We start from the raw sequence: 27,245 nt of genomic DNA, 5'->3' as shown, positions 1-27,245 counted from the left end.
TTATGCCCAGTTATATGGCTCAGTATCTGCTTACCAGCATGGACCTATTGAAATAGTTTTCAGACTTCTTCTCAATCTGTCGCACATTTCTTAAAGGTAGATGAGAGATGACCAGCAAAAAACAAATGGTATCAATGGTTCATCAATTAGATACAATTTGATTTTTTTTTAAACAGCTAGTTATGGACTCTCCCATTAGAGCTGTAGATAGGAAACAAAACATTCTATTATATCCATGTGAACCCTGAAAGTTCTTCCTTTATTGACATATTTACCTGTGTTCTTAACTATATGCTTTCTCTGAAGTACCTGTTTTCTCAACTATATACTTTCTGAAGCTCACAGAATTTACATCACAAAACTTTGTTTTGCTTTTGGCTTCTGTTTTCAAATCTGTAAATGAAATACTTCCTTTATTATCACTAATGATGATTTAGAGTTAAGAAATTAGTTTTTTGTTTTGTTTTGTTTTGTTTTGTTTTTGAGATGGAGTCTCACTCTGTCGCCCAGGTTGGAGTGCAGTGGTGTGATCTTGGCTCACTGCAACCTCCGCCTCCCGGGTTCAAGCAGTTCTCCTGCCTCAGCCTCCCAAGTAGCTGGAATTACAGGTGCCCACCACCATGCCCAGCTAATTTTTGTATTTTTAGTAGAGACAGGGTTTTACCGTATTGGCCAGGCTGGTCTTGAACTCCTGACCTCAGGTGATCCTCCCCTGTCGGCCTCCTAAAGTGCTGGGATTACACACATGAGCCACCACGCCTGGCCAGAAATTAGTATTTTTTAATAAATATGAGAATTTAAAAGTTGGCAATATGTTAAGTGTTTATATATTGAGTTTAAATACTAACATTTTTCCAGGTGAGAAATATGGATTTAAAATACAAAAATGTGATTTGACAACAACTGTTTTAGTATAGTTACCACAGGATCCCACAGTTTGATTTTTTAAAAAGGTTTCAGGTCTAACCCTGATTTGGTTTAGTGTCTAATGTGATTAAGAAATTGGTTAGTAACAAGAAATGGGGAAAGGATTCCCTATTTAATAAATGGTGCTGGGAAAACTGGCTAGCCATATGTAGAAAGCTGAAACTGGATCCCTTCCTTACACCTTATACAAAAATTAATTCAAGATGGATTAAACACTTAAATGTTAGACCTAAAATTATAAAAACCCTAGAAGAAAACCTAGGCAATACCATTCAGGACATAGGTATGGGCAAGGACTTCATGACTAAAACACCAAAAGCAGTGGCAACAAAAGCCAAAACAGACGAAGGGGATCTAATTAAACTAAAGAGCTTCTGCACAGCAAAAGAAACTACCATCAGAGTGAACAGGTAACCTACAGAATGGAAGAAAATTTTTGCAATCTACCCATCAGACAAAGGGCTAATATCCAGAATCTACAAAGAACTTAAACAAATTTACAAGAAAAAATCAAACGACCCCATCAAAAAGTGGGCAAAGGATAGGAACGGACATTTTTCAAAAGAAGACATTTATGCAGACAACAGACAAATGAAAAAATGCTCATCATCACTGGTCATCAGAGAAATGCAAATCAAAACCACCATGAGATGCCATCTCACACCAATTAGAATGGCAATCATTAAAATGTCAGGAAACAACAGGTGCTGGAGAGGATGTGGAGAAATAGGAACACTTTTACACTGTTGGGAGTGTAAACTAGTTCAACCATTGTGGAAGACAGTGTGGCGATTCCTCAAGGATCTAGAACTACAAATACCATTTGACCCAGTGATCCCATTACTGGGTATATACCCAAAGGATTATAAATCATGCTACTATAAAGACACATGAACACGTATGTTTATTGCGGCACTATTCACAATAGCAAAGACTTGGAACCAACCCAAATGTCCATCAGTGATAGACTGGATAAAGAAAATGTGGCACATATATACCATGGAATATTATGCAGCCATAAAAAAGGATGAGTTCATGTCCTTTGTAGTGACATGGATGAAGCGGGAAACCATCATTCTGAGCAAACTATGGCAAGGACAGAAAATCAAACACCGCATGTTCTCACTCATAGGTGGGAACTGAACAACGAGAACACTTGGACACAGGGCGGGGTACATCACACACCGGGGCCTGTGGTGGGGTGGGGGGATAGGGGAGGTATAGCATTAGGAGAAATACCTAATGTAAATGATGAATTAGTGGGTGCAGCAAACCAACATGGCACATGTATACATATGTAACAAACCTGCACGTTGTGCACATGTACCCTAGACCTTAAAGTATAATAATAAATAAATAATAAAAAAAGATAAAAAAGAAATTGTTAACTATAGCCTATAAAAAATTACTTTATACTGTACATAATAATTTCCATAAAAATTGGAGCTATACCTGGCCTAAAATTTAGTGCAAGTCCTCAACATCAAGCTTTTTCCTAACTGGAAATTTAAATATCAACTACAAATTGAAAATTGCATGTTGACTATGTCATTGAAACGAAGGAAAGTTAATATTCTTAGGAAATAGTCTAATCAAACTGTTACAATCTAGTAAACATCTGATCTTGTTATCTATTGCTGCATAAAAAGTTACTCCAAAACAGTGGACAAAAACACACCATCATGTTTTGGGCCAGGAATTTGGGGAGGACTTAGCTGAGAAATTCTTCTGTTTCATGTGGTGTCAACTAAGATCACTTGCTGGTATTCATCTGGCAGTATAATTTGTCTGGAAAATCCAAGACAGCTTCACTGCCGTGCCAAGTACCTTGGCAGGGACAGCCAGAAAAGTGGGCTTAGCCGGGCTAATCTTCTCCATGTGGTCTCAGAGCTTCTTTATGTGGTCTCGGAGACACATAAAGCTCACTTTGGAGTCATTTTTTTGGCATCTTGAAGGATTCTTGCAACTCAGTAACTGGAAAGCAGGGTTGGCAGACTTCTTCCATGGTGGCTCAGGACTTCAAGAGCAATTGTTCTAAAAGACAAAAAGTGAAAGCTGCTGCTCTCCAAAGGCTCAGGCCAGAAACCACAACATCACTTTTGCAGTATTTTATTGGTCAAATTAATGATTAACCCCACTCAGAATCAAGGGAAAGTGACATAGACCCCACATCTTGATGAGAAATGTCAAACAATTTGTAGTCATCTTTAATTTTCCACAATTACCTTTATCCACCTCAGATTTAAAGTCTGAAGGAAAAATAAGCCTTTTTTGAAATCTTTTCCCAAATAACTTTTTTCTCAATTGTCTCCATCCCCTTTCAACCTCACTAAATAAACCTGGCACAATTATGAGCTAATCAAGTTTATACATGCTTTCATTTTCACAAAGTAACAAAGTGAGCTTCCAATATTACAGTTTTACCTTTTCTCTTAGTCTTTGAGTCCTAGATCTCAACATCCACTTTTTTTCCCTTTTAAGTGCAGTTAGAAGGCTTATCAATATATCACAGGAAGCTTTCTCCTTTTTAAATGTTAGAGTTATTTGGTTAGTAAAATGGCCAAAAAGTGTTAGTAATAATGTTAGACAAAAATTGTTTAAAATAAAGGTATTCTGGAGATCCATTTTGTCTGCTCTTTGTCTCTATATCCTTGTGTTTCTCTAGTGTCGCAAGACAGAGATTGGTTTTACTCAGAGTTCTGTCTTAAGCTCTCTTTGTGCTTAGATGCTCTTTTCTTCTGGCTACATTGCATCTGTGACAAAAAGTTGACTGTTTCACCTAGGTCCCTGGGAACTATGCCAAGTCAATCATCCTTGGTGCAAGCTGACTTTTAAAGTGAGACTTTCATATCAGCTTCTTACAGTAAGTCATGCCAAGTGGAACTTGGAAAACAACTGCATTGCAAAAATCCTTCAAGATGCCTAGAAAAGGACCCCAAAGTGAGCTTGAGGGTCACTTCCAGGTTGAATTCAAGTTGTTGTCCGATAATTTCTCTGTCTGTTGTTTTCTGAGATGTTCTATGGCTTCAGGTGAGATTTGAGCCCTGGCACGGTGTGAGGAGGGATCTCTCTCTCCCTTCTCCGCAGACACCCTGAAAGAAGAATCTATAGGGCTGGCAGTAGGGGGCAAAGGGCACTCCAGAAATCTGTCCTAGGCTGTTTTTTAGCACCACACACTTCATGAGATATCTTAATCGTTTTAACCATTACTGAAAGGTGGAAGGCTCCAAAATATGGATCTCAAGCTAACTCTCTTCTCATGACTCCTAGACCCACAAATCCCTAAACCAATCCATTAACAAATAGCAACATCTACAGTGTAATGCTTCCTAGGATTTCGAACTTAACATGGCCAAGCTGTGCTCATAAATTTCTTCTCAAAATGCTACTTATCATTTAGTGTCCCCTGTCTTGGTGGAGGGACCACCATCCTCTGACGATACCAGGCTTTTTTTTTTTTTTTTTTTGGTTCTCTTATCCCCCACATAATCAATGATGAAGCCCTGATCCATTTTTCCTCCTGAGAATTTCTCAATTTCATCCCCTCATATTTGGCATTTTAAAAATCAGGCCTCCCCTGATCCCATTTAATCTTGTGTGTGTGTCACTTCATATTTTTGTCAAAGTATCTTTGAGATGGATTTCTAGAAGTGGTATTGCAGGAACAAAGGGTAAACTTACATATATAATTTTGCTGTACAGTATTATCTTTCCTACTTATGGGTTGTACCATTTTGCATTCCCACTAGAACGTTAAGAGTTTCTCCTTCCTCATGAGTAGAGCATGCTGTCAAACTTTTATACCATTGCCAATCTGATGACTAACGGTACCTCAGTCAGCATAGTTTTTAATTTGTATGTTCATATTTTGAGTGAAGTTGAACATCTTTACAGATGTTTGAGGGCTGCTAGCATTTCTTATTCTGTCAACTATTTATTTCTTTTGGCCATTTTCTCTATTGGGTTATTGGTTATTCTCAACTTTTAGGAGCTCTTTAGATATTTGGAAAACTAGCCCTTGCCTGTGATATGTTGCAAGCCTTTTTCTTTCCTTATTTTTTTTTGACAAGCAATACATTTTATTTTCATGTAGCCAGATTTATTATTTTTATGGGTTTTAGATTTTGAGTCATATGGTTAATGTTTCCCCATTCCCACGTGTTAGAATTATTATTCATGTTTTCTTCTAATACATGTATAGGTGGATTTTTTATATTTAGATCTCAGATCCATTTAGAATTTATCTCTATTGTGATGTGTGGTGGGAAATACAAATCCAGTTTTACCTTTGCCAAACGGTTATCATCCCAGCACAACTTCTAAGTTCTTCATTTCCCTGTTGATATGTGGTGTCACCTTCATCATTTACTCAATATCCTTACATACCTGGATCCATTTCTGGTCTATTCTTTCTCTCTGTTAATACACTAAAATTATATGGGTATGTTCCAGTATCTGATAAGGTTGACCCTCACCATCTTTCTCTTTCATGGGTTTCCTGGCTATTCTTATTTCCCCACTTGAATTTTATAATCAGTTTATCTAATTCCAGAACAATATTTGTTGATTTTTTTGTTGGAATACTACAGTTGCATACGTATTTAGGGAGGACTGACCTCTTTGAGTCTTTCCAAGAACTTCATATCGCTTTCTGTTTGTTTAAATGTATACTTGGCCTTTTAGGAACGTTTTAAAGCTTTCCCCATAGAAGTTTTGTTCATTTCTTGTTAAGTTTATTCCTAGTTTCACTTTTTTGCTGCTATTGTAAATATGGTCTTCTCTTCCATTATATCTTGTAACTCGTTATCACTGATTATTCACATATATGAAGGCCGTTGATTTTAGTGTGTTAACTTTATATCTTGCTATTTTACTAAATTATCCTTTTTTTATAGTTTTTCCATTGAACTGGGTTTTCTGACATATAATCATACATCAGCACATAAAAGAGAACATCAAAAAAATAGTGGATGGCGAAAGAGCCGGCAGAAACCAGCCGGCTGGCCCTTGAGAAGTCTGTGTGGAAGAAGTCCCTTCGCCACCGCTAAGCGCGGATTTGGGAAGGTCCCCCGGAGAACATCCCTTTGAGGCATCTCTAACCTCAGAGACACAGAATCCCAAAGTGAATGGAGACGCAAGGGATTTCCCTGTCTTAAGATCAGTTCTACAAGCCTCGACCACCCATCGGGTCGGGGGAAGTGTGGACAATGGCTGGGTAAAGAAGAGGAGAAAGATAAACCCGTTCCATTTACCCGCGGGCCTGAAAGCCATCAGCCTTCCTCTCACGTAGACGCGCGGAAACACTACCGAGTTGAAAGCCCCTTTCGCTCCCTTCCTAGAGCGGCCGCGGAAGTGTGCCCCGCGCGGGCTGGTTCTTAGACCCCCGTGGCCGCTTCCGGCCTTTGTGGGTCACTTTTGATGGGTTCCGGGTCCCAAAAGGGTTCGAGGCCTCTTGCCTTCGCTTCGTAGGAGGGAGTTCTCTTTTGGCCCTGGGGGCCGCAGGTGAGCGATGTTGTGCTCTGTACGCTGCGAGCAGGTTGGGCGGGAGATTGCTGTATTCCAGCTGCTGGGCCCCTCAGGCTCTGGCCGGTGCAGAGTGGACTCCGGTCCTCCCAAACCCAGGCGGATCCGCGGGAAGCTCTCCCTCCCCAAAGTGCGTTGGGACATTAGGATGAGGGGTTGGCTCCCAGTCTCTGCAGCGATTCCAGGCTGTAAGGCCCATACCTTCCGCGTTTGCTTCGGGCTGTGTATCCTTGGGTTCAGCGCTTACCGACATTTCTGGACAGTGGTGGGTCACAGACGCTCGCCAGCGTCCTAGGGACCCTTTCCTGGGCCTTCCTCACTTCAGATTATAATCACAGACCACGAGGTTAGAGGGAAGCCTTAAAGAGTAACCTCTTCAGCCTTCTCACTTTATAAATGAAGAATGAGGAGCAGAAAGATTAAGTCCCTGAAGAAATAAATTTACATGACTTTGTAGCTTTTGTGATTTCATGGTTTCCACCAGACATCTGGACATTCAAAAGATAAAAGTAACTAATCAAGGATGTCCTAACCTTTTGTTATTATGATTTACTTGATCTAAATGTTAGCTTTATTCCATTTGTCTTTCATTTGGGACCAAATGAGAATAAGTTTACCAACAAGTCTTACTCTTAAGTCCTGAAACAACTTGGCACCTTTCCTCAGTCTTTCTCTTTAAATTAGTCTAATCTTTTTTTTTTTTTTTTTTTTTTTTTGAGACGGAGTCTCGCTCTGTCGCCCAGGCTGGAGTGCAGTGGCGCGATCTCGGCTCACTTCAAGCTCCGCCTCCCGGGTTCACGCCATTCCCCTGCCTCAGCCTCCCGAGTGGCTGGGACTAGAGGCGCCCGCCATCACGCCCGGCTAATTTTTTTTTTTTTTTTTGGATTTTTAGTAAAGACGGGGTTTCACCATGTTAGCCAGGATGGTCTCGATCTCCTGACCTCGTGATCCGCCCGACTCGGCCTCCCAAAGTGCTGGGATTACAGGCGTGAGCCACTGTGCCCGGCCTAAATCGGTCTAATCTTAAGTCTTTTCTATCAGAGTATTTTTCTGAGTAAGTATTGTACATTAATCCGGAGGTCAGATTTCAAAGGTCATAGTTAAGTTCTCAGAATTTGCAGTTTTACTTTATGGTGGAGTTTGTATTAATAATGATGGCTTATTCTTCAGGACTGTCCAGGAATACATTTTCCAGGTGAGATCTTACTTGAAACACCAGTAGTTCTAGCACAGCTAAAATGGCATCTACTTGGGCTATCCAGGCCCACATGGACCAGAATGAACCTTTGGAAGTAAAGATAGAGGAAGAGAAATATACCACCAGACAGGATTGGGACCTGCGTAAAAACAACACCCATAGCAGAGAGGTCTTCCGTCAGTACTTCAGACAGTTCTGCTACCAGGAGACATCTGGTCCCCGTGAGGCTTTGAGCCGACTCCGAGAACTTTGCCATCAGTGGCTGAGGCCAGAGACCCACACCAAAGAACAGATTCTGGAGCTGCTGGTGCTGGAGCAGTTCCTGACCATCCTACCTGAGGAGCTCCAGGCCTGGGTGCAGGAGCAGCATCCAGAGAGTGGGGAGGAGGTGGTGACTGTGCTGGAGGATTTAGAGAGAGAACTGGATGAACCAGGAGAGCAGGTGAGAAAAAAGATGTGACTTCTGCTTGAGAAAACATAAATTGTGGATTTCTAGGCCAGAGTGAAGAACAGCCATTTTTTCACAAAGCATGTTTTTGACAGTTTGGTGCATCAGAAAGGGGCATGAGTTTCATGGAAAGTTGGCTAATGTGGTCCCAACTTATTTATAACTTTTCTGTGGAAGGATTTTATATTTCTCTATTAAGCTACAAAATTCTGTTTGATAAACATGCTGCTCATCTTAGAAAACTTCTAAGACAAGAGAAGGTATCAGAGAGATGACAGTAGCAGGATGGGAAGCAGTCTCTTGGAGGGGCATCACTCTGTTGCACAATACAAATAATTAAGAATTAAGGTTTTGCAGATATATCCATTGCTCTGACTCCATTACAGGGTTTTAAAATGAAGAAATTAACTATTTCAGGGGAATGAGATGTGGGAGTACAATGGAAAGTTAGTGAGGAGAGCAGGGTGGGGAATCTGTGTTTCTTTGAGTAGCAGAAAGCCCAGTTAGGTTGGAAAGGTGAATTCCGAATAGCAGAGTTGAGATAGCGTCCAGGACCTTGAATCTCAACCTCTGGAATTGAGATTTTATTCTGTAGGACAGACGCCCCTAACCTTTTCTCCTTGAGTCTAAATGAGCTTTACTAATTGTAAGATGTAAAAGAGAACCAAATTATGTAGAACGTTTTTGTTTTGTTTTTAATACTAAAATGAGACAGTGATTCTCAACCAGTGCCAATTTTGTGCGCCAGAGGGCATTTGGCAATGTCTTGGGACATTTTTGGTTGTTATAACTTGGGGAGGTGCTGCTAGTATCTAGTGGATCACTCAGGGAGGTGCTGCTAGTATCTAGTGGGTAGAGAGGGCAAGGCTAATGCTAAACCTCTTACAACACACAGGACAGCCCCAGACAACAAAGTCAGTAGAGCCAATGCTAGGAACATGTCAGTAGAGCCAATGCTAGGAAACCCTGGTATAAAGAGTTTGAAACTTAGGGAAATAATGAAACAGAAGTATAATCTAGCACTGTGATACAAAATACAATAGAGAGGGTAGGAACATGTGGCAAAAATATCTAAGTTTGAAATAGGATCATGAGGCCAGGCACAGTGACTCATGCCTGTAATCCTAGCACTTGGGAGGCCAAGGGAGGTGGATCACCTGAGGTCAGGAGTTCAACGCCAGCCTGGGCAACATGGTGAAACCCCGTCTCTACTAAAAATATAAAAGTCAGCACATGCCTGTAATCCCAGGTACTTGGTAGGCTGAAGCAGGAGAATCACTTGAACCTAGGAGGCAGAGGTTGCAGTGAGCCGAGATTGTGCCACTGTACCCCAGCCTGGGCAACAGAGTGAGACTCCGTTTAAAAAACAAAACAAACAAACAAACAGAAAAAAGAAATAGGATCGTGAAAATGTGATTACCAAGGATGAGGCATGTCTTAGGTAAGAACTGTTTGGAAGTGATGACAGATTAGTTCTATTAAATAAAGAAGGAAGAACCAATGGAGAACTTTTTACAGAGCAATGTATTCTAAGCTAAACACTAGGGATTTTAAGCTTGAAAGACTAGTATAATGGAGACACTCCTAACAAAGTTAAAGACTGCAGGAAACAATTAAGCACATATTTACCGAATGTCTGTTTGGACTAGGTACTGTTTTAGGCACTGTGAATGCAACAGCGAACAAAACACAGGCGGTTGCTGCTCTCATGTAGGTTCTGGTCCACTGAGACAGATAGTAAATTAAAAATCAACAAACCAGCCTGGGCAACATAGTGAGACCCCCATCTCTATAAAAAATACAAAAATTAGCCAGGCAGGTGCGTGTAGTCCTAGCTACTTGAGAGGCTAAAGTGGGAGGATTGCTTGAGCCCAGGAGATCGAGGCTGCAGTGAACCATGATCATACCACTGCACTCCAGCCTGGGCGACACAGTGAGACCCTATCTCCAAAAAAAAAAAAAATCAACAAACATACAAGATGTAGGTGGTAATAAATTCTGTTCAAACAACAACAACAATAAAAGCAGAGAAAAGGAATAGTGAAATAAGTGGGGATTGTGCTGTTTTCTGTAGACTTGTCAGAGAAGGTTTTTCAGATAGGTGACATTTACAGGAGAAATCTGAATGAAAAGAGCAAGCCATAAGCTATCAGGGATAACAGCATTCAGGCAGAGGGTCTTAAAGTGAGAATGTACTTATCATGGTGGAGATGTGTTTGTCAAGGAGGAGATGAAATAAAATGCTTATAAGATTATATTATGTCAGAACTTGTAGGCCATTATAAGAATTTCGAATTGTATTCTGAGATGGAAAGTCATTGGAGAATTTTGAACAGAAGCGAGATATAATCTGACTTGAATTTTAAAATAGTCACTCTGGCTACTGTGAGAAAGTTCCACAATGGGGCTGGGGTAGGCATAGGAGTAAAAGGTAGAGGCAACGAAACCATTTTAGGAGCAATAATAATAAGCAATAATCCAGGCAAGAGATATTGGTGACTTGGACTAGAATAGTAGCAGTGGGAGTGGTAAAATGTGATTGGATTCTGGATATATTTTGGAGGTAGAGCTTGACAGGGTTTGTTTTTATATAGAATGTGGAATATGAGAGAAAGTAAGTTAAGGATTATGCCGAAGTATTTGGTCTGAACATCAGATAGAGTGGATTTGTCATTCATAGAGATGGTAAAGACTGGGAGAGAAGTGGGTTTGGGGTGGAAAGACAGGAATCAAAACTTAGGGTTTGGGCCAGGCACGGTGGCTCAAGCCTGCAATCCTAGCACTTTGGGAGGCCGACGTGGGCAGATCACCTGAGGTCAGGAGTTCAAGACCAGCCTGGCCAACATGATGAAAGCCTGTCTCTACTAAAAATACAAAAATTAGCTGGGTGTGGTGGCAGGCACCTATAATCCCAGCTACTCAGGAGGCTGAGGCAGGAGAATCGCTTGAACCCAGGAGTCGGAAGTTGCAGTGAACCAAGATCTTGCCACTGCACTCCAGCCTGGATGACAGAGTCAGACTCTGCCTCAAAAAAACAAAAAAAACAGGGTTTGGACATGTTAATTTTGAGATTCCTATTAGAATCCAAGCAGAAAAGTTGAGCAAACAACTAGATATAATAAACTGGAATTCAGTGGAAGGGTCTGTGCTAGAACTACAGAATTGGGGCTTTTCAGAATACGCATAGTATTTAAAGCCACGAGATAGGATGAGATCATGAAGGGAGTAATGAGCAGTAGAAACAGAGTAGCTAGGGAGGTACAAAGAATGGGATTCTTAGATGCAGGCAAAAGTAATTTGGTTTTAAATGTGCTGAATTTGTATTGCCAACCAGTTCTTTCTCTGAAAGCACTGCAGGGGCATATAATGGAGTTTACAGCTTGATTTCTGAGGCCTGACCAGACATCCCAGAATAGAAGGCACAGCTCACAGTACTGGCCTTTTCCCCCGCTTTCTTTTTTCAAAATGTGAGATATCAAAACACCGTTTTCTATACATCTGAGATAGCATTTTGCTGACTCTCGCTTTTATTCTGAAGACTGAGGCTACAAAATGAAACTGTATCAGGGAAATAGAGGCAGTATATGGTGATTTCTTAGTTATAAAATTTAACCTTTGAAGAGAATGGGGGAGTAATTTGAGAACCTGTTGTATGCCAATCCCTTTGCAAGGTGGTTTATACAAATGTTATTTATAATCTCAGAGAGAGTAAGTAACTAGCCCAAGGTCACAGAGCTACTAGACTAAGAGAGAGAGTAAGTAATCCATGTGATTCCAAATCCCTGCTTTTTACAATACCTTGCTGAAGAAACCTGTTATTTTTAAATGCAAGACGAAATAGGCCCATGGAAGAATGGGAGCCACCCAGTGGCTGAAATTGAATAAATGAGTTAACTGAGGGAGCAAGGGTCAGAGGGAAGCCAAAAGTGATGGGATTGAAGGCAAAAGTAGAGATGTAAGCCTTGAAAAAGAGAAGACATCATCCTAAGATAGAAGAAATGGAGAGGAGTATGAGGGTGGAGATAGATAAAATGAAGAGTAGATGATTTTTGAGATGATTGTGATCTTGGATAAATAGAAAATAAGATAATCTTCCCAGAGAGAAGTGGGATGGGTACCTCAGAAGGGCAGAGACTATTGGGAACAGCTTAGGGAATGAATATGGAAGAGATTTCTCTCCTTCCCTTCTTTTCCCTTTCTTTCTCCTCATTTGTTCCCTTCAACCTTTTTTTTTTTTTTTTTTTTTTTTTTGGAGCTACGGTGTCTCTGTCACCCAGGCTGGAGTTCAGTAGTGTAATCATAGTTCACTATAACCTTGAACTGGGCTCAAGCAATCCTCCTGCCTTAGTCCCCTGAGTAGTTAGGACTACAGATGTGCACCACCATGCCCAGATCATTTTTAATTTTTTTGGAGAGATGGGGTCTTCCTATATTGCCTAGGCTGGTCTCAAACTCCTGGCCTCAAGCAATCCTCCCACCATGGCATCCCAAGGGTGCCTTTTTTTTTTTTTTTTATCATTTCTCTACATTATTTACCTTTACATATCCCCTTTCCTTTTCCTCTTTCTCTCTTAATGTTTTATTTTACCCTAAGTTCTATCTTATTTCCTCCTTTCTGCCTCTTTTCACCTTTTTCTTCTCTCCTTTGTTTTGTCTTTCTCCCTTTCCTTTCTCCACTTCTTTAAGCATAAGATAAAGAGGTAAAAGTGGCGCAACCAACATACTTTAGCGGTAACAACAGGAGAAATTACATCTGGGTGGAGAAGGGAAGATTCCCCAGAGGAGGCGACATTTATATTGGCCTTGAAGAATGGGTAGGGTTATGGCAGGCTTATATCTGGGAAAAAGGTCATTTCAGGGTTCAGCCACTGCCACAAATAGTATACTTTTTGTTTTCTGTTATCAGAGTGAGTCTGTCAGCTACATCTCATTTTCCTCAGGTCTCAGTCCACACTGGGGAACAGGAAATGTTCTTGCAGGAGATGGTACCTCTACGAAAAGAAGGAGAACCCAGTATGTCCCTCCAGTCCATGAAAGCCCAGCCAAAGTATGAATCTCCAGAACTTGAATCCCAACAGGAGCAAGGTAAAGAAGAAAGACCCATCTTGGGAGGAAGGGGAAGATGGGTAACATAGGACATTGGGGCTTTTTTGTACTTGCTACTGTTTCTGATCATTAAAGTCAAAAAGGCCATCTCAGAATCTGATGGCTCATATATAGACTCTCAGACAGCCTGGTTTGTCACTCTTCAACCCTTACTTTTTTGTATATTCATATTCTTCTAAATTCCGGCTTTACCACTTAATTTAGTCCTTCTGATATTTATCTCTCTTTATACTGACCTCCTTGCTATTTTTAGCCTTTATCCTATCAGACAATACCTCTATCTTCCACTTGCACTATATCCTTTCTGCTTCACTAAATAAGCCTTTGCTCCATTATGTCTGCAACTAACTTTCAGATGGTTCAAGAAAAAAAAATTTTGTATACTTACAAAGAAAAGGAGTAATAGGCTGGGTGCGGTGGCTCACGCCTATAATCCCAACACTTTGGGAGGCCAAAGTGGGTGGATCACGAGGTCAGGAGTTCGAGACCAGCCTGACCAACATGGTGAAACCCCGTGTCTACTAAAAATACACAAATTAGCTGGGCATGGTGGCGCGTGCCTGTAATCCCAGCTACTCAGGAGGCTGAGGCAGGAGAATCACTTGAACCTAGGAGGCGGAGGTTGCAGTGAGCTGACATCGCCCCACTGCACTCCAGCCTGAGCAACAGAGCAAGACTCTGTCTCAAAAAAAAGAAAAAATAATAAAACAAATGTTGCAAAATATTAAAAGTTGGTGAATGTGTGAAAGATCCGCTACCTTATTTCTACTTTCTCTGTATCCTTTTCATTTTCATTTAATTTTTTAAGTAGGTAAAAATGTACATGGCTCAAAAACAAAAATTTTTTAAGTTATTTAATGAAAAGTTTCTATTCTACTCGATTTTCCCAGCCACCTAGTCTCTTCCTCCTACTCTGAAATAGGTTGTAACTGTTACTAATTTTTCGTGTGTCCTTCCAGATATTTTTTTGATGCATATGTTTTCCATATTGAAACAAATATATTTTGCTCTCTTTATCACTAAGATGGTAGAGTCTTGCATTTTTTATTTCTAAACAGCTGCTTAATATTAAAATGTATGGATACATTTTAAAGGTAGAAAGAGGTAACATTTATGATCCCTTCTTAGTTTTAGATGTTGAGACTGGAAATGAGTATGGGAATTTAAAGCAAGAAGTTTCTGAAGAAATGGAACCACATGGGAATACATCCAGTAAATTTGAAAATGATATGTCCAAGTCTGCTAGGTGTGGAGAAACTCGTGAACCTGAAGAAATAACAGAAGAGCCCTCTGCTTGCTCCAGAGAAGATAAACAACCTACCTGTGATGAAAATGGAGTAAGCCTGACTGAGAACTCTGACCATACTGAACATCAGAGAATCTGTCCAGGAGAAGAATCTTATGGATGTGATGACTGTGGAAAAGCTTTTAGTCAGCACTCATACCTCATAGAACATCAGAGGATCCATACTGGAGACAGACCCTACAAATGCGAAGAATGTGGAAAAGCTTTCCGTGGGAGAACTGTGCTTATTCGACACAAAATAATACACACTGGAGAGAAACCGTATAAGTGTAATGAGTGTGGCAAAGCCTTTGGCCGGTGGTCAGCTCTTAACCAACATCAGAGACTTCACACAGGAGAAAAACACTATCACTGTAATGACTGTGGCAAAGCCTTTAGTCAGAAAGCAGGCCTCTTTCACCATATCAAGATCCACACAAGAGACAAACCTTACCAGTGCACTCAGTGTAATAAAAGTTTTAGTCGGCGTTCCATACTTACTCAGCATCAAGGAGTTCATACCGGCGCCAAGCCCTATGAGTGCAACGAGTGTGGAAAAGCCTTTGTTTATAACTCATCCCTCGTTTCCCATCAGGAAATCCACCACAAAGAAAAATGCTATCAGTGTAAGGAATGTGGGAAATCCTTCAGTCAGAGTGGCCTTATTCAGCATCAGAGAATTCACACTGGGGAAAAACCCTACAAATGTGACGTATGTGAAAAAGCCTTTATTCAAAGGACAAGTCTTACAGAACATCAGCGAATTCACACTGGAGAAAGACCCTATAAATGTGATAAGTGTGGGAAGGCGTTTACTCAAAGATCAGTCCTCACGGAACATCAGAGAATCCACACTGGAGAGAGGCCCTACAAGTGTGATGAGTGTGGGAATGCCTTCCGAGGAATCACCAGCCTCATTCAGCATCAGAGAATCCACACTGGGGAGAAGCCCTACCAATGTGATGAGTGTGGAAAAGCCTTCAGACAGAGGTCAGATCTTAGTAAACACCAGAGAATCCATAATAGAGGTGGTCCCTATGTATGTAAAGAGTGTGGGAAATCATTCAGGCAGAACTCAGCTCTTATTCAACATCAGACTATCCACAAAGGAGAAAAATCTGTTTCTGTGTGATGACTACAGGGAAGTTATCTCACAGAGTTCAGGCCGGTGAGAAATACTATTTAGCTTTACAATTATTGGGGCAAAACTTCAGTCACCATTGTTATAAGGAAACCTCAGATATTTAATAAGAATTCACTGTGTGCTGCCCATTGTACTAGGTGCTGTGGAGAAGAAGAAGATAACCCCAAACTCTTTTCTCAGAGAGTTTGTAGCCTAGTTTGGGATAGATAAGATCCACATATTTAGTCATATAAGACTACAGGAGAGTAGAATAGATGCACCAGATGGTGTCGAATGAAAGTGGTACTTTGTAGACTGTAAGTGCTGTAAATTCTAAAGGACAGGTTACTTTTGCCTGGAGTGGTCAAGAAAGATTTTATTTAAAATAAGGATTTGATGGGCAGACTTAGCAGTCAAAAGGGAGAAAGCGGGTAAAACAAATGTAAGCCAACGTAAGAGTGCATGTGGTTTGGAAGCATCAGGGAAAAGACTAGCCAACCTGAAGTAAAAGGTTCATGCAAATTGGGCAATCAATAGCATTAAGTTGGAAACAGCTTGGGGACAGACACATAAGAGGGCCAGAGTGTGAATAATTTCATCTAATACTTTATAGCACTTGGACATTTACAGAGCACTTTTCTCAATTCCTAAAATACCTTGGTAAATCAAAAGCATTCTCCATTTTAAAAATGAGAATACTCTTGCCTATGGAGATGGCAACATAGCTATAATCCCACACAAAGAAAAAGACCAGTAACCTAAGTGCAGGTCTGTTGACTTCTAGTCCTGGCCATTACTCTAGTGATCCTCCAACTTTGATGAACATCAAAATCACGTTTGGAGCTTGTTTAACATCCCTGAATCCCACTCACGTTCTGCTTCATTAGGCCTAGGATGGGAGTTGAGAATCTTCATTTTTATAGCTCCACAGTTACTTAATATACTTTAAAATTTGAGAAACGTTGAGTTGAATGACAGCTGACTTCATGGCTGTCTGTGAAGTGGGGAAGCCTGAACACAGTCCTATAAACTAAAGGCCACCGCAGACTTTTAGCACAAGGAGATCCTTACAGGGAACATGTGCCATCAGCTCTTTGGAGTGAACAAGGAATTAGACCCCCATCATGCCAAAAAACTGGGATTTTTAGGTGGTCTTTCCATCCCTTCAGATTTAAGTATTCAAAGAAAGAGAGACAGACCTACATTCCAAGGGTCTTCTGAGTGCAAGGCCTTGTGTTGTTTGTTTATTTAGGGGAGGGCCTGGTGCTCTTCTCTGTTTTATGCTTTACCTTCTTTTATGTCTCAGATCTCATGTTAGCACTATGTTCTGAATTCCCTAATAATTGCTCTTGAGAACTGATTTACATTTTGTTGGTTTGTTTACTTCTTGAGCACATAAAAGGACCCCAAATTAGAGATACTATCCCTTGGGCTTCTGAAAAATGAATCAACCAAAACTGGTTGACTCTAACCTTGCCTTGCTGAGTAAAAATTCTGCTTTGGATGAGAACCTGTCTTGATTATTTTAGTGGACAACAGACAAGCCACATGGAAGTACACATGGCTCCTGATCTGTCTTTTTATTTACAGAAATCATTCTTAATCTCTACTGAGATGGCCTGTTATTTCCTTCCTTTTCTACCCTGCCACAGCAAACTCCACAATTTCTGGGACTAACTTCCTACTACACCCCAACACAACTCCAGTCCTCTCTTCTCTTCACACTTCTAGCTGGTTAGTGGGTTTGAAGTGGTGAGACAGTGACAAAAGGGGAAGGGGAAAAATAAAAGAAGGGTAATCTGCATTCTTCCTTAGTAAGTCCCACTCCTAATTACCTTTCTACACAGCCCTGTGTCTTTGTCCCATCTTCTTTTCACTCCTGTAATATATTCCCCACCCCCATTTTCTTAGTGCCCCTGTCTCTTGCCTCTCTAGCCATAAGCCCTGTAAAGAATTTCATCCCTGGGTTGGAACTAGAAGCGTCTCTGGTCCTATAGGAATATTATGTTTCTAGCTAAGTTGTAAATATGAACACATATTCCCACAGAAGTCATAATGGTATAAGTATTATAATTCGGTATATTAGGTGTCAAATTGGCTTCTGGGATTGGAACTTACATGACTTTCTGTGTGGAAAAACCTTGAGTTCACAAGAGAGAAAGGCAAATTAACAGTTGAAAAACAACTTACTCATAAGTTGAGGATTGCTTAGTTAGGCTTTTTTCATAACCCCACCATTGGAGTTGCACACATGAGGCACTGAGGCAACTGGGATTGGAAACCTAGTTTTTTTCCTCCAGGAAACAAGGAACCCAGAGTGAGTCTGGGAGCTCTGTAGCTCTAAGTATGTGAGGCCTATGCTCTACCTAAGTTTACCCTGCCTCCCATTTCTCACATAATGAGAATGCAAACTTGTAACCAAACCAAGGTTCAGCTGCTTGCGGCTCCAAAGCCAAAACTCGGGAGAGAAGAAAATTGGTGCGAGGAAAAGCAGATTTATTCGGAGAGCCAGCAAACTGAGATGATGGTAGACTACTGTCCTAAAGTACCATCTGAAGTCAGTACAAATGTTGGGCTCGGCTCTTTTTATGTTAAGGGCAAAGGGAAGAGGACAGAGTTGGGATGAAGAGGTGACCTATGACCACAGACATCTGGGCGCCAGCAAGAGTCCAAGGAGGTTGGGAACTTCTTTGTCATTGGTTGGGTCACAATGCTTCTGCAAATCTTCAACAAAACATAATTGTTATACATACTTCTTTAATCCCAGAGTTAGTTTTTAAAACTACATGATTGCTGTTGTTGCATATTATCTCTGCTCTAAAATTAGCCTACATGGAGGAATAGGTAAAGGGTCCTTAAACAAAAATGGAGTTAGTTATGTTAGTTCTTTTGCTGTTTCACTGTTAGAAACTCTTCTCAGTGGAGGGGACTTTACTTAGTGATGAGAACCTGTGTGAGAATGTTCTCCTTACCAAACATGCTATGCATACTCCTTATCTAATCTGATTTTATAGACTTGTTATCCAAACTGAAATTACTGTTCATAGTAACTTCAGAGCCTCTCTTTTAATCTGACTGCTCACTGGAATGCAATCGTTGTTTTAAACTTGCCTTCTACTCCTCTGAGTGCCTTTACTTGGGATCTTTCCAGTTCATTTTCTGCTTAATATGTTCTGTCATTGCGCACATTCCTCCATTTGCCTTTCTGCACACTACTTAATCTTTCTTATATACCTAATATTATAAAGGGACCATAAACAAAGACTCAGAACAATGGAATATGCCTATTATAGGAGGGTACAGTTCATACTTGTTTAAAAATAAATGTGGAGGCTGGGTGCAGTGGCTGACGCTTATAATCCCAGCACTTTGGGAGGCGGAGGTGGGCAGATCACGAGGTCAGGAGGTTGAGACCATCTTGACAATGTGGTGAAACCCTGTCTCCACTAAAAATACAAAAATTAACCGGGCGTTGTGGCACATGCCTGTAATCCCAGCTACTCGGGAGGCTGAGGCAGGAGAATCGCTTGAATCCGGGAGGTGGAGGTTGCAGTGAGCTGAGATGGCACCACTGCTCTCCCGCCTGGTGACAGAGCAAGACTCCATCTCAACATAAAATAAAATAAAAATAAAAATACATGTGGGGGTTTTGTTCTGGTTATTTCTCATGCTTAAATACAGTTGTAGTACCAAAAAAAGGTGGAGTGACATGGAGTTTCCAGGTAGGCATCAAAGAGGATTAAACTAGCTTTCCAGGATAAAGAGGAAATATAGTAGAATAAGGCTACTAATTGGAGCTAAATTGGCAATATAGGCAAATTGAAGGCCCTGAGGGGCAAATGGAGGACGTGACATGTTAGATATGGAATAGGAGTGCTACCTTGGGGAATGCAGTGAAGAGAGAATGCTTTGTGATGAAGTCAAGAGTACATTTTGTGGATAAAATATAGATGTGGTGTGACAGTGACAAGATCCTAGGAAACCAGAAACCTCTGAAGCATTTTATGTATGTGGATTTTGAAATAACAATAACGGGGTGGGATGGAAACGAAGAATATAAAAGCGAAGCAGGTCCAAGGTAGAAATAATGGTCATCAATTGTAGTAACAATGGCCAGATAGAAGTATCTGTTGTAAAACTTGAATGAATCATAAAGCTTGCAAATAATATTAAGAATAAGAATAAGATTGACTGGCTTGTCTTTTCTAATTGGTTCAAGGTAAACAAGACATTAAGTGTTTAAGGCAAAAAGCATGGAGAGGTTGGGGAAGAGCCAAGTTTCTAAAGTAATGAAAAGTGAGGTGAGTTTCAACACGGGCTGTGAATGAAAACGTAACCTGACAATCAAACTGATTCCAGAGAGTGCAGTGGGAAGTGACTGCAGAGGAAAAAAGAATGGGGCCCTCCTTCCAAAAATAAATTGTATTAAGAGGTTGCCAGAGTTTGAGGTATGAGATGAAGCTAATGAGGAAAGACAGTGGGATTGAGCAGGACTCCAAATTGAGACATCTCAACTGTATAATGAGGTTGGTTGTAGACACCTCTAAGATACAAGAACTTAGACAAGTCTGCATTCCTGTACTCAGTACAGAAGTAGCCACTTTTATTAATATACAGATTATTTGTAGAGTTGTTATAGTCAAAACAAAGCTGTCCTTATTGGCCATCTTTTGGAATTGAGAAAAGGATTTATTAATGACAATACTGCACACTTATTAGCTGCTTACTAAGGGCCAGACATTACTAAATGCTTTACTTACAACATTTCACTTTCAGCTGGGGAAACTGAAATAGATAAGCTAAAGCTGCTCAAGGTCCCAAAGTTAGTATGTGGTCAGGCCAAGATTTGAACCCAAGCAGCCCAGTTCCAGAGTTCACACTTTTAACCTCTGTGATACACTTCCTCTCTTTATTTCAGTTGAACAAACCATGTGTTGCAGTGGTAATTCAGTGTCTTGAGTAATTATCTGTAAAAACTTTTTATCTCCAGTCATTATTCTGAAAAAGGATTCAGAAAGTCCTGGAGTCCAAACACCTCAGGTAATAATATTATCACCCCCTCTGCATACCAAATCTTGGATGAGGTTTGGCCAGCATAAACAGCTCTACTTCTTGTTGCCTGCACAGTGAGGGTGTCACAGGAGACATTCCACTTTAAAAATGGGCTCTTTATATGAAAAGATCACCCTTCTTAGCTTAGAATGATAAATCACTCTGCATTATTCTCACAGAATAAGGAATATTTGGCTGTCTAATTTAATACAGAAAGATTTAAAGATTTGTCCCCAAGTGCTGATAACCCATTATGGATCTATCTTTAATGCGAGTTTTCAAAAGTGATTTTATATTAGAAGATACTTCTTGTATTTAAAAATGCACACACACACATATATGTGATATATGATATTTTTCTTTGCTTAAGACTTACCAATTTTACAGTTCACATGGTGACCCTCCTAACTCCACAAGGCCAGAATTTGAGCAAATGCTTGTTGTTCAACCTAGACATAATCATTTGATAGCCTTTAATTGAGTCTCTTCCCAGCTTTTATCCTTTAAACCGAAAAGTTATATACCACAGTCACTACAGCAGCTCATTTTATTGGAATTTCTTTGGATCCTCTCCCTCTCAAACGTTCTGTGTGCGTTTGGTAAGGAGTCCTCACATATTATTTTTTACTTGTATAGTATTTCTACATATATATATAAATGTGTAAAAAGTATGTATGAATATTTTTGTGTTGTAATTTGTATTTTATATATATATGACCTCATGTATATAATTTGATGTTGACAAAGCCAACTATGATAAGAGTTTTAAACTTTTCAGTTGATTAGCCCCCTAGCTTACATTGTAAGACCATCATTTACAGCCAGCAGTTTTCCCTTGATTTCATCTCTTGAAGAGACAGTTGATTCTCTTCATACACGTTAAAAACACCATTTAGGTGTCAGAAACCCATCAGTCAAGGCTCCCAGAGCTTTCACTTATCATAGTTCAAGTTAATCTCTAGGGTATATGTCTGTTTGCTCCTGCCAGTCATTTTCCTAAGCCCAGTTGGCCTGCTCCTGGAAGTCCCAAGAAGGGCTCGATAGTGGAAGTCATTTGTTACTTCTGATTTATGATTACATCATCATTACTCCTCTTCAAGCTTAGTGGGCATATCTTAGTGTTTTGATCTAGTGCCTTAGTTCTGCCTACTTCGGTAATGAATTTAGGAGTAGATGTCTCCTCATTTCATCCCTGATAAAGATTGAGGCAGTTTAGGGACTCTACAGCTTCCTCTGGCCAAATTCCCTACTTATTCCTGAGATAGGGTTTAAGAACCTGGATTCTAGAGATGGATTGCCATGGTTCGAATCTCAGTTTACTAGCTAAGTGACTTTGGGCAAGGGATTTAACCTCTCGTCCCTCAGTTTCCTCCTATGTAAAATGACAAGGATAATAGTACCAACCCAATGTAGATTAAATGAGTTTACGAAGTGTTAGAATAGTGCTCGGCACATTAGTGCTTTACAACTGCTATTTTGATTGTTGTTGTGGGCTCTCTCAAATGCATTGTCTCTAGATGCCAGTGACCCAGGTCAAAATTTACCTTTAACCAAGCTGCATGTTTCCCAGACTGCTGCACAGTCCTCCTAGCCCTGAGATAAAAGCTCCCACCCAGGTATACTTTTACTTTCCTGCTGGAGAACTGATGAGCAGTGGCCAGCAGGGGACACTTATCGCCCAAGCTGGAAAGGAGAGATTTCTTCCCTTTTGTCTCCGCCCCTGTTAGTTATCAGAGGTACCTAGCGGCCCCTGCTATGCGAAGTTTGCCTTCCGAGCTGCTCTTCCGACGTTCTGCAGCTGGAAGGCCGGCCTCGCACGGGTCTGACGCGCCCCGGCCTGGGAGCATGGGCCCTTTGGGTTACCTGACTGCTCAGCTGGAACTCGCGCTGCTCAGCTGGGGCGGGGTTCGGCCGGGCAACCACAGAGAGGAGAAAGCCTCCAGAATCCTAGAGAAGCTGAGTGCTGAGACAGCCGTTGACGGCAGCGGCACGTGAAAGTACCGACCTTTCTGGCCTTTGTGACGGACCTTTGGAGGCGGGTGGTCTCAGGTTCGTGCACTCCGGCCTTTCAGTGTCTCTGGTGAGGTTGGGCCTGATAGGTTGAGAGCTGCCAGGGGAAGAAGTTAAGGATGACTTCCAAGTTTTGAGGTATCAGGAAAACTGGCTGTTGAGAAAAAGGAGTCTGGGTTCCCCGTTTGGTGAAAGGAAAGTTGGGTTCATTTGGGGAAATTATGTGGTTCATGATTTTCCCAAGATCGACGCTGAGTACAAGAAAAGACAGAATCCACCTAGCTGTTGTGTGACTTTGAGCAAATTGCTTAATCTCTCTGTGCCTCAGTTTTATTCCTCTGTCAGTGAGATTATAAGTGTCTACTTAAATGGCTGCATGCATGGTGCATTTTAAATAAATATTAGCTGTTGTTATTTTTCATTTCTGATGTTCTTATCTCTGCCGTTTATATAGGATATTGCATGTATGGTGCATTTTAAATAAATATTAGCCGTTGTTATTTTTCATTTCTGATGTTCTTATCTCTGCCGTTTATATGGGTATTTTGAAGTGGGGGGGAGCCAAGGGAAGAGGGTCATGATCTTTAAAGTTTTATTAATAAAAACTTTTAGAGAGTAAAAGGCTAGCAAATGGGGCTAGCTAATAATTTGCAGTCACTTTTGCTTTCCTAATTTATTTACCTTCCTGACAGAGTTCCGTTTTCTTTCAGTGCCTTGTTCAGATAAGTGAGTTCTTGGCTAAAGAAGTAAACAAAATTTAGCTTCTGTTAACATTGTTATTTTATGCCTCAGGAAGAAGACCAGCTACAAGGAAATACTTCTGAAAAATCACTCTGAACCCCAAGCTGGAGTGAATCTTCTCCTGAGCTCTCTCATTCCAGAATGGCAATCTTGTTTCAGGAAAGATCTCTAATAGTGGCTGATGGTAAAGGAAGAAGGCTGTGCCTAGAACAAAGAATCAGGCTGGCAAAGAAATCACAGGTCTTTCCTCAAACTTTAAATTGTTACTCTCTGGAGATAGCTACCTGGACTTTACAGAGCTGTCAGAAGAGTTGGGAAGGTTTGCCAGCATTGGAAAAAGCCACTTGGACTTCACAGAGCTGTCAGAAGACTTAGGAAGCTTTGCCAGTAGTTCCTGAGACCAGAAATACATATTATGAAGCAGGTGCTGGAACACCTACTTGTGAAGCTGCAGATATAGGTAAGATAATATCATCCAGAATGTGGAGACGAGGCAATCGATGATGCTGGAAAAGTTGAAGAGACAGTTTGAAGGACAAACCACCGGTGGGAAAGGTTGGGAGGATCACTTATAGCTTGACTAGCAAAAGGCTTTGGGAATAGGATAGAAAGCAGCAAACCTGAACTTTAGGATCCACCAGATGTCTCTGGAGCCATAACCCAACATTTCCCATAAATAGTAGGTTTTAATTCTCCTGCTATTTAGGTGCATCTCTGGGACCTCCTCTTTCTATATTGGGTTTTTTGTTTGTTCGGTGTTTTAACTTAGGATTTAGCTTCAAATTCCATTTCCCAAGACCAATTTTATCACATTGCCTTTAGGTCTCAGGCTAAAGGATATAACAAGATATGCTTTTGGCAAAGATAGTACCTTGGAATCAAAGGTTTCAGATCAAACCTAAGATCCTACCTTAGTTTACCTCTCAGTGTTATTGTCTTTTGATATGGAAAGCTGATGAGAGAGCATCTCTGTAGAGAACGGAGAGCCTCACAGGAAGCTTTTAGAACTTTTAGTAGCATCCTCTCCCCAGAAACCTTGTCTCTACTCATCTCCTTCTCATTATCTACCTGATTCGTTAAGTAGGAAATCTCAGCCGTATTTGTAGGGGATTGGGGTTTTGTTTTTTTTGACCCACTTAACTCCTTTAGCTTCAAAGTGTTGCTTTCTTGCATTTTAGACATGAATATTACCTAGAAAATTTATTTCCCCACTGTTAATTTTCCAGTTTATTGATTTCCCCACATCAGATTAGTGTGTATTTTGAAACTGGTTTAGCTATTGTTTCAAGTTAACTTTGATCATATCCCGTTGTTTACTGATCCACTCAACAAATATTTATTGAACATTCTGTAGGTTTATAGTAGTAGCTAAGATACTTCAAGTGAGTAGAAATAGTCCTTTTAACTGTCCTTAACAAATTAAACTTTCTCTTGGTTTCATGATATTCCTTGTTTCTCAGCTTTGGATTCAAACTGATCTTCTCTTTTTTGATTATACTTTCCTGATTTATTTTATTGTCATATTTTGTGAAAAGTCTTCCATGCACTTCCAGTCTCTTTCTGCCTAGCTGTCTCTTCTCACCCAAATTGGACCCCCCTACTCCTACCCTGCCACGTGCCTTCACAAAAATGAGATGCTTGTTTAGAGACTTAGAAAAGGCATGCACTTTAGGTAAAAGTGGGTTTTATTTTTAATCACTGTACCCTATCATAAATCTCATTTCAGAAGAGACAACTGACATTTGAATTGTCTGTGCATTTTGTTTTAGATGGTGTTACTGAGAAGGAAACTAAAGACTTGGCTCCAAAACAAAACAAAACAAAACAAAATCTGGAGATGCTGAATTTTGTTGGGGGGAATGTCTGTAGAACTGCAACATCAATGCAGTAAGTGTAGTAAAAGCTTTAGTTTCTGGTGAGTCATTACTCAGCATCATGGAGTCCATGATGAAGAGAATCTCTTTGCAATCTGTGCAATCAACAAGTTTTTGAAAGGCTTTTGTTTATAGTGGAACCCTCTTTTCCCCCTAGAAGAACCACCACAAGGAAAAATGCTGTCAGCATAAGGAATGTGGGAAAGTTTTCAGCCACATGGCCTTATTTGACTTCAAAGAATCCACATGAGAGAGAGACTGCATAAATGTAATAACTGAGGAGGCCTTTGTTCAGCAAAGAAACCTTATACAAACTTGTATGAAGAATGTAGGAAGACCTTCACCCAGAAGCCAGGACTGACTGTGCACCAGAGAATCTGCACAATAAACATAATGAATGTGGAGATGCTTTCTTCAGCATTGGAGAATTCACAGTAAAGGGAAACCCTGCTAGTGTGATGAGTACGGAAAAGTCTTCAGAGGTTGGAACTTGGGAAAAATCAGTGAGTGAATTCATAGAGAGGCTGTTATAAATGAGAGGATTGTGGAAACTTGTATAGACAGAGATCAGACGTCAACAAGGGAGCCTCCACAGTATTGAAAAGTTAATATAATTAATGTAAGTGGGCAAGTTGTATGGGGAATGGGTAGTCTAAATTGCTCATTTTAGCCAGTAAAAACATTAAATTAGTTTCTTAGATCAAGAAAAGGAAATGTTAGAAGTTATTTTTCCCTTCCAGAGGGGTCTATATGTGTAAGCAACCAGGACTTTTGAAATAAGTTGCATCTCTGGATTTGTGATCTGTCTCCTGGATGATTATCTCTGTTTTGGGAGACAGGTATTTTTTCTTCATGCCTGCTCTAGTCTCATCTCATATCTTTAATTCATTCAGCAAGTATACACAATAGTATTATCGTCTACTGTTTGTTGTAAATATATATATATATATTATTTTCTTTTTGGTCTGAGTAGGCTTGTATTGGTACCCTAGGACATAAAAATCACATATATCATGTTTCAGTAAATGCAGTGAAAGGAACTATATTATTAAATTGCTGGGAATTTCTATAAATTTGAGACTACGTTTATATTCTCCAACACAAGACCGTGTAGGTGTCCCTTCAGAGAGTATATTTTTCTAGCTTTGGCTTCTTTATTTTCTTTATTTTTTTGAGATGGAGTCTTGCTCCTGTCGCCCAGGCTGGAGTGCAATGGCACGATCTCGGCTCGCTGCAACCTCCACCTCCCAGGTTCAAGCAATTCTCCTGTCTCAGTCTCCCGAGTAGCTGGGATTTCAGGTGCTTGCCACCACTCCCAGCTAATTTTTATATTTTTAGTAGAGACGGGGTTTCACCATGTTGGCCAGGCTGGTCTCAAACTCCTGATCTCATGATCTGCCCACCTTGGCCTCCCAAAGTTCGGGGATTACAGGCATGAGCCACCATGCCCGGCTGTTTTTTTAAGATAGAAAAATATACTTCATGTATAGCCTATTGACAGATAATGACTGATATTTTTTCTTATAGATAACACATAATAAACATTGTGAAGACTAATATGTTAAGTAACTTGCTTATTCTTTTCAGTTCTAAAACCTGTAGGAAAGAATCTTTAGAAGCTGTCAACAAGTTGATAATGTAGCCCAATCTCTACCCATGATAGGAGAGTAAGGCTTATATATTTTATAGTAGGGCACTAAATACAGGAACCATGTATTTAAAAACTTTTTAGTGATTATCTCAGAATTCTAGGTGTCTCTCTGCTGTACATCCCTAAATTTTTTGCATAGGTATTATTAATACATTCATTATTTTCAAAGATGGACTGTGTTCTGTAAAAAGCTTTTCCAGTATCTGCAAATCACACAGTTTTTTTTAACTCTATTACTATTATATAAAATGATTTCTTAATATTGAACCAACCTTGCATTCCTAGAATAAATCTCACTTAGCCATGA

The 27,245-nt window shown here is 40.3% G+C and overlaps 1 protein-coding gene across 7 annotated transcripts; it reads left to right on the top strand.

Moving 5' to 3' along the window:
* The first annotated feature begins 6,007 nt into the window (after positions 1-6,007).
* Positions 6,008-27,245, top strand: ZSCAN12 (zinc finger and SCAN domain containing 12). Of its 7 annotated transcripts, none has more exons than XM_031012216.3 (7): positions 6,270-6,429; positions 7,621-8,090; positions 13,037-13,181; positions 14,331-15,477; positions 23,465-23,873; positions 25,183-25,300; positions 25,445-27,245. In XM_031012216.3, exons 2-5 carry the CDS (start codon positions 7,689-7,691, stop codon positions 23,583-23,585), a joined length of 1,815 nt encoding a protein of 604 aa, XP_030868076.1. In that variant the 5' UTR covers positions 6,270-6,429; positions 7,621-7,688; the 3' UTR covers positions 23,586-23,873; positions 25,183-25,300; positions 25,445-27,245. The 7 variants fall into 7 exon arrangements, with proteins under 7 accessions (XP_004043549.1, XP_030868076.1, XP_055246517.1 ...); XM_055390539.2 differs by having other exon boundaries at positions 6,333-6,429; positions 25,183-25,328; XM_019029810.4 differs by lacking the exons at positions 25,183-25,300; positions 25,445-27,245 and adding an exon at positions 19,830-19,911 and having other exon boundaries at positions 6,333-6,429; positions 23,465-23,595.

Source organism: Gorilla gorilla, chromosome 5 (assembly GCF_029281585.2).
Source record: "Gorilla gorilla gorilla isolate KB3781 chromosome 5, NHGRI_mGorGor1-v2.1_pri, whole genome shotgun sequence".
Classification (NCBI taxonomy): Eukaryota; Metazoa; Chordata; class Mammalia; order Primates; family Hominidae; genus Gorilla; species Gorilla gorilla.
Note: the sequence above shows the minus strand (reverse complement) of the source record. Positions and strands in the feature narration are given on the sequence as shown.